Source organism: Notolepis coatsorum, assembly GCF_963971535.1.
Source record: "Notolepis coatsorum genome assembly, chromosome: 18".
NCBI classification, from domain to species: domain Eukaryota; kingdom Metazoa; phylum Chordata; class Actinopteri; order Aulopiformes; family Paralepididae; genus Notolepis; species Notolepis coatsorum.
Window position 1 is genome coordinate 39,997,598 of NC_140182.1, and position 11,787 is coordinate 40,009,384.

Below are 11,787 nucleotides of genomic sequence, written 5' to 3' on the forward strand. Positions count from 1 at the left end.
GTGTGTTATTATCAATACTTAGAGCTATTTTGTTTCACTTGTCTTAGACGGAAGATTTACCTGTTAAATACACGATTGCTCGGCCCCGTCTTTTCGTGTTCAACGTTGAACTATTGTGCAACCTTATACACTGTACTTAAATAAATAACTTACCCATGTGTTCCATTTAATTGAAAATCGTTTAAGTTGCAGGAAATTACTTTTATTGCACAGCCCCCCTCCAGATCTCCCCCTAGTTGTGACTCAGCACCATACATACCAATGGTTACAAGCAGCCATGCTGAAAGACAAACGTTCTGTGGCCTCTTATTGGTGAAAAAGTTGATTCCCAGCTCAACCCATCCTGAAAAATTTATGTTCATTCCACTGTAGGTGAAAGCGCTGTCAGTCTTAGAAAAGGGCTTAGAGTTATTCAAACATGAACAAACATAACCAGAATTATATATCAGTCCAGTTTCTCTCAAGTGAACTGCAGCAAAGAAACATTTCGAGGTTGCCACCTGCCAACAGACGTTAATAAATGAAATACATTTAACATATTACTTGCCCAAAAATTATACAGTCAAGACCTCCATTTTTAAAACTTGTATTTGAAAACATTTACATAAAAATTACATTATCATAAAAACAACAAATCATTCCAGCCGAATATATGGCAGATCTTGGTGCACAGATCTTTAGCTTCCCTATCCCTAATAGATTAAAATAGTGCTAGCCATTATGGCTAATTTAGAAATGGCTAAATGTCGCCTAGTAAAGTGGAAAAATTTACTTTTATAGATCCAGTGTTATTAAATAGTACTTGTAAATTGCTTGCCGTTGTATCTAGCGAAGAAAATTGCCCTTTCACCAACCTGGAAGAACAAAACCATGGAGTATAATGAAAACTGTATGCCCAGTACTAAAACCAGTTACGTAACATGATTCTCAAAGGCTCAGCAACTTACAATTCTTAATATATTTACAAAGATTTACAAAACATCTTTCACACTGAAGTTATATGCAAAAAAGGTACAGGAATGTCCTAAAAAGGAGACTATAAAAAAATTACAACTAAACACAACGAGCTGGACGACTGTGCAAATCCTCTGACCAGTCAAAGGTGAGTGACAGTGGAGTTAAGCTTCAAATGAGATTTTGATGCCTTGGAGAGATCGCGCTGTAGAGGGAAAAAAACACTTTATTAATATATTGTTTGTTTAATACACTTAATCCATTATCTATTGCAGTTTGTGGTTGCAATTATTCACAAGATCAACTGTAATATATATATATATAATTATTAGGGATGGCCGATATTATATATATATTATGTGTTATCGGAAAATATCGGTAAAAAAAAACAAAAAAAAACACAACAATATTGCATCCAGTGAAATTATTAGTTACCTGAAATTATTCCGTTTTTTTGGGGGGGAAACCCTGCATATATCGGTATCGGTTGATATCGGTAATTAAGAGTTGGACAATATCGGAATATCGGTAAAAAAGCCAATATCGAGCATCCCTAATAATTATACACACAATATTCTTGTGAAACCATAGACAGAGTCGAGGTAATAGCCATGCTGAATGCGTTTGTGGCAGCAATCAAACATTTTCATGGTGCACAATCTTTGTGAGGGTCTGAAAATCCCAGCGTAAAACACAGCCCAGATCAAAGAGGTGTTAGTTGAAAACAAAAACTCCGAAGCAGTCATACCATTGACATGCAAATTTGGTTAGCTTGGTGAGCCTATTAAGATATATTCATACAAACCTTGATATACCGGTAGATTCAATGTTGCCAAAATCTTTCTAGAAATAAGAATATAAACAAGGATTGTTAACAGTCAAATCAGAGGCTCCATCATGAAATACAATAAAAAAGGTTTAAAAGAACAGACCTTTTGGTATATAATATTTATAACCACAGTTATCAATGTCACCTCTGTAAATCCAGTATTAAGGCCACTATGGTGCATAATGTAGACTAAAGCTTCAGCACACTACTTATTCAGTGGAACATTAAGTTAGTCAACATCTTAAATGTCCACCTCAAACAAAGTTAGGCCAGGCACTAATACTTTATTTTAGTGAATCACCAGTTGCTATACCTTGGTATAATTACAGTAAACAAATGAGACCTGGGTACGAGTTAAAACAAATCCCTGCATCCAACCTAGTGATATATATTTTGTTGAAACTTAACTGAAGCTATATATTTTATATTTGTGTACTTACAAAAATAAAATACAATTCTGCAGAAAGTTTTAGCTTTCAAGTCTCTTTGTGTAAGTAAAACTAAACATTGAACAAACCCCCTAGAAACCACGCTGAAAACAAACTCAAAATGATAATATCCCCGATACAGAGGTGAAATTGGTGCAATTGTAATTCAGGCAAAAACCTTACTTGCCAAGTTGTCAGTATATTCCTAAACAGTGGTGCAAACTAGCAACCAGCAGCCTGACACCATTTGACTGGATTGTGTTTTGCTGGGTTTTCTAGCAGCCAAATACCAGATCATTACCTCAAATTCCGAATAGGTGCTGGCGACTGAGTTGATGCTGTAGGTGCGGTTGGACTGGGGCGGCTTCTGCAGGCCACGCAGGGGAGTTCTGCGGCTGCCCATGTGAGAGATGTTCTCCTTGTTGCGGTCCAGCGCATGGGGCGTCTTTGGGGTTCGCAGTCCAGGACCCTGGAATGGAACAGACTACTAACGTTTCTTTTGATAGAAGTCTTATCGTATAAGTCAGCTGTGAAGCTTTTAAAAATGGGAGGGGAAGAGAGTGAACTATAGGGCTGTGCAATATGGACAAAAGCTATCACAATATGGGATGTTTCACATCTCAATAACGATATACATCATGATATAGTACATTTTCTGTAAATTCAATGAAACATTTGTCTTTACAAAATAACCACACAAAACATCTGACCTCAGCATCTTTCTACCACAGCTTTCACTTATCTTGTGCAAAACCAATCATTTCAGAGTAGGTATGATTAATTGGAATTAATCCACTTGATAAAGTAAAATCAGATGCAACCAAATAATTCGTCTGTTATTCCAGCACATGTGTGCGGGGTCGGGAATTAAGTCAACTAGTGACGTAAAGCCATTCCGATGTTTTTCTTTCTCTCTTAGTGATAGAATAGAAAATTCTCTTTCATCCCACGATATATTTAGTCATCTGGAACAACCTTCGAGTGAACTAACCTTGCTGATAGACAAGGGTGGTCTGAGGACTGGGGACTGGCAGACCGTTCCTCCCAATCCGGAACGAAAGGTGGTGTTTGGGGTGGAGATGCATGTGCTGGCATTGACCTGAGGGGTTTCAGGAGGAGAGGGGACAGCTTTCATACCCATGACTCACAGAATGTAAAACGACTTTAAAACAGTGACATAACAGACACCGTATCGTCTTACCTTTCTGACTTTGCCAGACGTGGGAGTCACTGCCATCCTCCTTTTGGACGGTGTGCGTAAAGACGTTCCATAAAGCATGTCCACCTCAGTCTGTTTGCTTTTTTTCACTTGCTATTTTACAAAAACAAAAATAATAAAAGTGAGTCCCAAATAGACGCTGGACCCAAACAGGTGTTTTTTTAGAAGCTGGTCTAGGTTCAGCGTTTATCTGGTTGCCATTGATCCAGGTTTTAATCACTGCATTAAGGGAAAGTCTCTTCAGCCATCTTCTCCTAAATACCACTGGGGATCTGGTGCAGTTAAGTGTTATTAACTAAATAATCCATAGGATTATTTTGATGTGTACATGCTGGTACATGTCATACAAGTAATATTCATACATGCTGGTACATGTCATACAAGTAATATTCATACAATTTGATATTTCACATCTTTGCCGACCTTATAGACAGCCGTCCTAAATAAAGGACGAGTGAGTTCAGTGATTGAGGCAAATAAAAGCCTGGGCTATCAATTTACGTTTTACGGTAACAGTCTAAGGCTCCATTTCATGGTAAGAAAATGTAGACTTAAATATTAGTCTAAAAGTAGTTAAGTTACCCTTTCCAGTTTCTCCCTCTCCTTCTCCACCTGGAGTAAATCCCATTGCTGGCACACGTAGTCGAGGAACTTCTGTCCGTTAACCAGGAACTCTCTGCCATGCTCCTCCTCCCACTGGTCAATCTGGACCTTCAAAGTTTTCTCCAGCTGGAACACGGAGAGCAACACTCGGGTCAACACAAACTAAACTAATTGAAGCAACAATAGCTCTCGATTTTCCATAATAATTTTAAACTATTGCCAGTGGTGGGTTGCTTTCTTTTGTTGTGCATTCCTTGCGTCGGTTGACAAATTCAAATAAAGATGGGAGACTAATTTGAGAAATAAAAAAATAAAGAAACCAAACACCCCCACCTGCAGGCTAGTCCTGCTTCCTGCACTGCTCCACTCCTTGGCTTGATTTCCCACCCCCCTACTTGCTCTAATGTGTCACATACGTGCACTGCACACAGCCATGGTTTTCTATGAACAGGTGTCCACTCTGTGCTGAGAAGGGCGCTATACAAATAAAGTTTTACTAACTCATGTAGCCTGCTCATCTTAACCCTTTCACTGCCACACGACAGAAGGTTAACCCTTTACTATCACACAACCGACGGTCGGCAGTGAAAGGGTTAATGTTATACCAATGCCCATGTTTTTGTCCTATAGTTGTGCTTCTGCTTCTTCCGATTTGTCCATCATAACCTTTTCTTGGTGTATGCATTTTATCCTACGTCCCTGAGATAGATAGGTACTGTACTTTATTTGATGTCCCCGTCTAGATAAGACTGCCCTCTGGGATGATTAAAGTATCTACCTGTCCCTCATGTGAAAGAGGGGGGGCAATGTCCTCACATGATGTCATTGGATGCCTTCTGATTATATTTATTTACCCCCCCCCCCCCCCCCCCCCCCCAGACCTACGCATCTCTAAACCGATATCAACAAAGGACTTCTAGAAACATCAGCTCACCTTAGGCAAACTTTTCTGCATCTCAATTCTCTGCTTTTCCTCTCTAAGAAGGTGTCCGCCTCTGTTGTTGTACCTAGCGGGATCGTTGGCCTTTTTCTGTGGTGTAAATATACATGCAGTAAAGACGTTACAATAAAGCATTACTAGCCTATTTAAATATGTGCATCCGGTAAGGAGTTACTATAAACATTACTAGCTTATTTAAATATGTGCATCCGGTAAGGTTCAAGTTCCTTTAATAGTTGTCATACAGAAGTACAGAATACTTTTATACAAAATGCTTCTTACCGTTACGCTCCAGAGACTGTGCAAGACAAGATAAGTATGAAATAAAAGATAAGTATGAAATAAAACATAGTATAGCATGTAAATTAGAAGTTAAAAAAAATGAGGTCACAGTGTTCAGTTTAGACATATGTACAATGTTCGATGCAGAATTGACGTAACCGAGTTACCATATAATATACAATACTGTGCAGTGTACTAATATACATTATACAACGGCATGCAAATTTCTCTATTCTGATTGGCTGAAACAGTCCATTTACACGTATGTATCCTTCATAATCCACGCTCCTGGTCCCAGGACCCGCCCACCACCGAATCACATCACTCCGCCGGATCACTCCGTCGGAAAAAACAAGATGGCGGACAATAATCTTTAACAAATGGATATGTTGATAGCGTCATAACGACTAAATATAAAGCGATTCTGTCAAGGGGAACGTGTTAGTATTTTAAACAATGTTGGATGATGTAATTGATGGGTCTTGACTCAATCTAGAACAAAAGAAAAATCGCGGATTGATTGATAGATTAATTGATTGATTTAAATTTCTTCCTTCCTACTTTCCGACTGCAGCGTTCTCTCTCACACTCCGACGCTGGCGTACCCACAAACACACACATACACACACACACATACGCAGACACACACTGTGACACACACACACACACACACACACACACACGCACACACACACACACTCCTGTCTGCAACAGCGGGGGAGACAGACTGAGAGAGAAGCAGCGCTGTTTTAAGTGAGCATGGTCTATTGAATTGATTGATTGGTTGATTGCTAATTTTATTACTGTACCCCTGGTTTCCAACTGGTTAAGTTTAGGCTAAAAGAAATAAATAAAAAAATAGGGCGAAGAAAACGTTTTTTTCCTATAGGGCAAAGAAAACGTTTTAATAAATTTTCAATCAATCATTCCAATAATACACAGTTGGATGTGTTAGTTGGTTGGATGCACTTCAAGCTGCTTCCACATGAGGCAACTTCTCTCAATCATTCCAATAATACACAGTTGGATGTGTTAGTTTGGTTGGATGCACTTCAAGCTGCTTCCACATGGAGTTGTGGGAACTACTTTTTCTGGCGGATGGTTTTTTCAATAAATCTTCGATTAATGTGTGTTTATTGTATAGAAATAAGGTTGGATGAATCTGGCAGTTGTATAAAAGCTTTACACCACGTGCAGTCGTGATTTGTGACCAATAAACCATGCCTAGGGGGGTCTAACGACCCTCGGCTGCGCCTCGGGCCTAACAACCACCCCTAGGCATGGTTTATTGGTCACAAACCACTCCTGCGTGTGATGTAATGCTTAAATACTATATAGTGCAAGGCAGAAATGGGATGAGGTGCAATTTAGGTACAATTTACAGTAGGTGTAAGAGTTGTAGTGCAAATCCTTTATCAATAAATATAAAGTGTGTTTGTGTGATCTAAAGTGTGGAGAGTGGGTGCTGCAGTGTGTTGTTTGTTTAAGTGAGTGTGTGCGTGTGGGTGTGTGGGTGTGTGTGCTGTGTGCATTTGATGGTTGTTGCATAGTGTTTATTGTTCGTTTAGCAGCCTGATGGCCTGGGGATAGAAGCTTCTTCTGAGTCTTTCTGTGCTCGCCTTAAGACTCCGGTATCACTTGCCTGACCGCAGCAGTTCAAAGAGGCAGTTGTTCGGGTGGCTCGAGTCCTTAATAATTCTCTTAGCCTTAAACATTACTAGCTATTTTAAATATGTGCATCCAGTAAGGAGTTACTATAATCACTGGCTTATTTAAATATGTGCATCCGGTAAAATAAATAAGTGTATTTATATATCGCTTTTCAATTTGTTCCTCACATTTTTACCCACTCACACACTGATGGTGGAGGCAACCAATGCGAGGTGCCAACCTGCTCAGCGGGAGCAGTTAGGGGTGAAGTGTCTTGCTCAAGGACACTTCGACACGCTGCCCGGGAATTGAACCGGGAACCTCGGGATTACCAGACGACTGCTAAATTTTGTGTTTTCCAGAATAAGTATTGGAGTAGTTTTACGAGTAGTTTTATGAGCACCGGTATCGGGACATCCCTAGTTCAATATGCATTATGTAGATAGTACTCACATCAAGTTCCAAGAACAAGGTCCAGCTCTCTTGCCATCTTGTGACACCCTCAAAGAGCTCTCTGTGCTCCTCATAATACTTCTTGAGATCCAACACCTCAGCCTCATGCAGGTTCAGAAGCTCCTCTGTGAAATCATCTTGGGGAGGAAAGCAAAACATGCATTAAGATCCTCCCCACTCTGTCAGACAAACTGCATATTTCAGAGCGGATGAGGTTAAATGTAACGCTGCAGTAAAAAAGCCACTCACCACTGTAATAGGGGATGAAGGCCTGGCGCTGCTGCGTGCTGTAGAAGCCCTTCTCCCAGAAGAGGGCCAGCTCTGCTCTGATGGCCTCCACCACGTTCTTCATGTTCTTCATCTTAAGCACCTCTAGGCGCTGGGCCTCGGCTTGTAGCTGATGAGACAAAATGACACATACGTGTGTGATGAGCAATGGCCTCCCCTTCTCGTGAATAATTTGGATGCATGCGGTGAAAGAAAATACACCGTTACCCCAACAGAAGCGACTCCCATTAGTCTCTGCCCGCTGGCTCAAAAGCTCCTATACTGAAGATAGTGATATTTTGCAATATAATTAAAAATATTGACCTAGCGAAGCCTTTTGGCATTTATACTGTAGGTGAAACCATGACCATAAATAACATTTCAGACTGAAGCCAGAGCCACACCAAGACTAGGCAAAACATTCAATAATAGAAATAAATAATAAATAGAAGGCATTTTGAACCAGGTAGCATGACTACTTCGGCAGTCTTTATATTCCAACTGCTCTATGCCAAGACAAAGACGACGTTATTACAGAACCTGTAACTATGTATTATTTACAACCGATGGGGCATACAGACCCTCATATTACCCTGCTCATACTACCTCCCCCATGCTGCTACAACTCCTGAATTTCCCCAAAGGGGATCGATAAGGAATATCTTATCTTATTCTTCCTTACCGTCTCCATGTTCTTCTTCTTTGACTTGTCCATGTGTTCATACATGGCCTCTCTCTCCTCCTGGGGAATCTTGAGTCTCTCCCACAGCTCCCGGATCTTCGTGCAGTACGCTGAACAAAGCAGATCATTCTCAGCCTTGCGTTCTTCAAGCTGGGGAAATAATAGGAAAGTATAATAAAGACTGCATGGCGCTTTGGCAGTTACAGTATATGTAATTTTAATTGGTGTTAACGGTGTAATGCCGTCAAACAGTGAGACAAAAGAGCCCCTCTTGGTAATTCACTTTGGGTTGGAGTTTGCTATTAAACTTAGACTGAATTTCTCCAGACCTCGACAGAACCTGAGGTGTGACCAGCAATTGCAACCCCTCCCCCTGTCACTCAACTCCAACATCAGATCAAAACATGTAGACAAAGTGCAAAACCAAGAGGGGCTCTTTTGGCCAGAGGTCACCGTTTGACGGCATTATAGATTTGACCTGTTAAGCAATGCCTTTGTAAGGAGACCACACCTGAGAGAGAAGCAGTTTGAGGGCAGCGATGTTGACATTAGAGAGGCAGAAAGCCTCCTCGTCCTCACACACAACATCCTTCTCAAAGCTGGTGTCTGGAAGCTGGTCCAGATCATGCATACACAAGACAATCCGCTTCTTTATGTCCACAAACTCACAATGACGATGCTCCTGAGAAGATCATGAAAACAAACAAGTATTATTAACCACTGTAGTTTCTATAAAACAGTATGTGCTTAACAGGCCTAGCAGGACCCCCTCACCATACAGTCAGAGATAAATCCATAGGGAAATCTTTAGGTCCAGAGGCACCTTGTTTTTTTTTATATATATATATTTTTCCCCCTCTATTTTTCCTCCGATTTTCTCCCATCCCAATGTTAGTCGTATGCCTATTCCCAATCCCCTTCCTGGTCGCTGCGCACTTACCCCCCACAGTCAGATCATCTGGGAGAGTGGAGGCTATCACGTGCTTCCCCCGACACACGTCCAGCCAATCAACCGCTTCTTTTCACCTGGCAGCGCGGATCCTCCCTGAGAGGGCGTAGCGTGTGGAAGGATCACACTATCCCACTCAGGTCCTATCCGCGCTTAGCAGGCGCCCCGACCGAACTGTAGGAGTCGCTGTTTACAACGACCCGGACCCACCCCGCAAGCTTCTCCCACCCTCTAATACAGCCAATTGTATTAGTGTGAACGGCCAGCCAAGCTGGTGACAACCCCGGAGCTGTGAGCTGGATTCGAACAGGCGAATCCAGCTCACAGCTCCGGGGTTGGTGACGAACGCAATCTCCGCTACGCCACCTAACCGCCCTCAGAGGCACCTTGTAAATTATAGATGCACTGTTTAGATATCCCTAAGAATCTAGGTGTGGCCCGTGACGAGCGGACTCTTGAAATTCCATTTGATCACTTGTATTCTTGTTCCTTTGAAAGTACCACTGTAGACTATAGCCGTTCTGTCAATACACCACTGGTACATTGATTATTCATGGGATGAGAATCTGCAAGGGTAAATTCATAACCTCATGCACCCGGAGACCTAAACAAAGTGCATCTACAGGGCGGCGCAGCGGTCTAAGCACTCGTCACCAACGTGTGAGACACCGGTATCGAATCCGGCTGTCAGCGTTGCCTCCGGCTCGGGCCGGCCGTCATACTGACTCAATTGACAGTCAGCGGGAGGGAAGTCAATGGGTGGTAATCTGGTCGTTGTAAACAGCGACTCCTACAGGTCGGTCAAGGCGCCTGCACAGCAAGGACAGGAGATGTCGAGGGTAGTGTGTGAGCCTCCCACACGTTACACCTCGCCAATGAGAGTCCGCACTGGCAGGTGAAAAGAAGTGGCTGGCTGACCCCGCATGTATCAGAGGGGACATGCGATGGATTTTTCCACCCTCCCTACGACCGACCAGTGGGGGGCACAACATGCGAGCAACGATCAAGACAGGGGAGGGGGGAATTGGCACGACTCAATTGGGATGGGAGAAAAACAGAAAAAGTGCATCAAAAAAAATAAAGTGAATCTACGCTGCAAGGTGCCTTCGACTTCAGCACCTAAAGATCTCCCTATGGACTTATCCCCGGCTGTGTAAAGGCCAGGGTCTATACCGGCTAGAACAGGCCCAGTCAGAAGAGTTTCCATTGACAACATGTAATGCATCATCAAATCACAGAACAGTCTCCAGCTAAAGACGTTGCGGGCTAGACATGTGGAGAGAACAGACTGAACAGTGTCACCTTCTCTTTGGTTTGATTGTCGAGGTAGGTGCGATAATTCTCCAGTTGCTCCAGTGACGGGACTGCGTCTGCGTCGATGCAGAAGGGGGCGGCGCACATTATGTCACACAGCTCATGGTCCTGATTCACGAAGTCTTTGAGCTCCTGCATCCGCTGGTTCTTATGCTTCATCATCTCCTCCAGGTGTGTGCGTATGTTTTTCTCCAGCTGCAGCATGGTGGTGCCCGCCTCCTCCTCCTCCTGTACACAACGTTGCAGAGACATTGGCAAGAAGAACAGCAGAAAAGGTTAGAGCAAACATCCTGGCGGCCTTCCTATAACCAGAACCAAGGTTAGAACGGATACATGCCTTACCTCAGGGTGAGGCATCTGAAGTTCACCGCACAGTTTATCAAGTTCCTTCCGACAGGCATCTATGCTGTCTGTCATTCGCTTCCTGAGACCCTCCTCTTCGGATATCATCATGTCCAATAAACCCTGCAACACAAACAACAGTTAAAGTGCCGATTAACTAGTTTAACCCGAGACGAACAACAAAAAGACAAGTCGAAGAGGCACACTCACTTTAATGTGTTTATACACAACATCGGTTCTCTGCATTCGTTGGTCCTCTGGAATTCCTATTTCCTCCCAAATGTGCTTCAGTCTAGTCAGTGCTCTGTTGAGACAGGCCACGGACTCTGTGGCGTGGACTTCACTGGAACACAAGGCGAGAACAAGCGAGTCAGTGAAGCAGCTCGACTCAATTTCAAATACCGGAAGTGAAAACGTTCAAAGAACCAGTCGGACTGGCTGGACAATGCGAAGTTAGCTAACGTTAGCTGCCCCTCATTTGCAATTGTTACTGCCAGCACGGAAAAATAGCTAAAGTTATAAAAGGTAACCTCGCGAACACAAACGTTGAGCTTTCGGTTTCTTAGTTTTATCTCGTTACTAATCCCATAGTGAATGTAGCATATTCCCCACAGACAGCCACGTTAGCAAGCAACGACACAGCGTAATGTTAAACAACAAAGCAATAACGACGTTAGTTTGATGTTTTTACTAACCTTCTCCGCATGGTCAGGCGAGACAATTCAAAACGTATACGGTCCTTGGGTTAAAACGTTAAACGTGGTCTTTCAACGCAAGAAAAAACACCACAGTATCAGTTCGCTAACCGGATCGCGACTAAACGGTGCTTGCTGACTGGAGGCTCCTCGCTTCTGTCGGCTCCTCGGACTGTTTTC

The 11,787-nt window shown here is 42.7% G+C and overlaps 1 protein-coding gene across 2 annotated transcripts; it reads right to left on the reverse strand.

The window, feature by feature from the left end:
* Positions 1–570: 570 nt before the first annotated feature.
* LOC311244709 (protein regulator of cytokinesis 1-like) lies at positions 571–11,751 on the reverse strand. 2 transcript variants are annotated; one of them, XM_084334361.1, is made up of 15 exons: positions 11,608–11,751; positions 11,123–11,255; positions 10,913–11,035; positions 10,559–10,798; positions 8,819–8,989; positions 8,308–8,457; positions 7,608–7,755; positions 7,359–7,495; positions 4,968–5,063; positions 4,013–4,159; positions 3,413–3,523; positions 3,203–3,310; positions 2,513–2,680; positions 1,760–1,797; positions 571–1,159 (listed from the first exon to the last, which is right to left on the reverse strand). In XM_084334361.1, the coding sequence occupies exons 1-15, from the start codon at positions 11,616–11,618 to the stop codon at positions 1,126–1,128; spliced, it is 1,815 nt and encodes a 604-aa protein (XP_084190487.1). In that variant the 5' UTR covers positions 11,619–11,751; the 3' UTR covers positions 571–1,125. The 2 variants fall into 2 exon arrangements, with proteins under 2 accessions (XP_084190487.1, XP_084190486.1); XM_084334360.1 differs by having other exon boundaries at positions 2,513–2,695.
* Between the last annotated feature and the right edge of the window lie 36 nt (positions 11,752–11,787).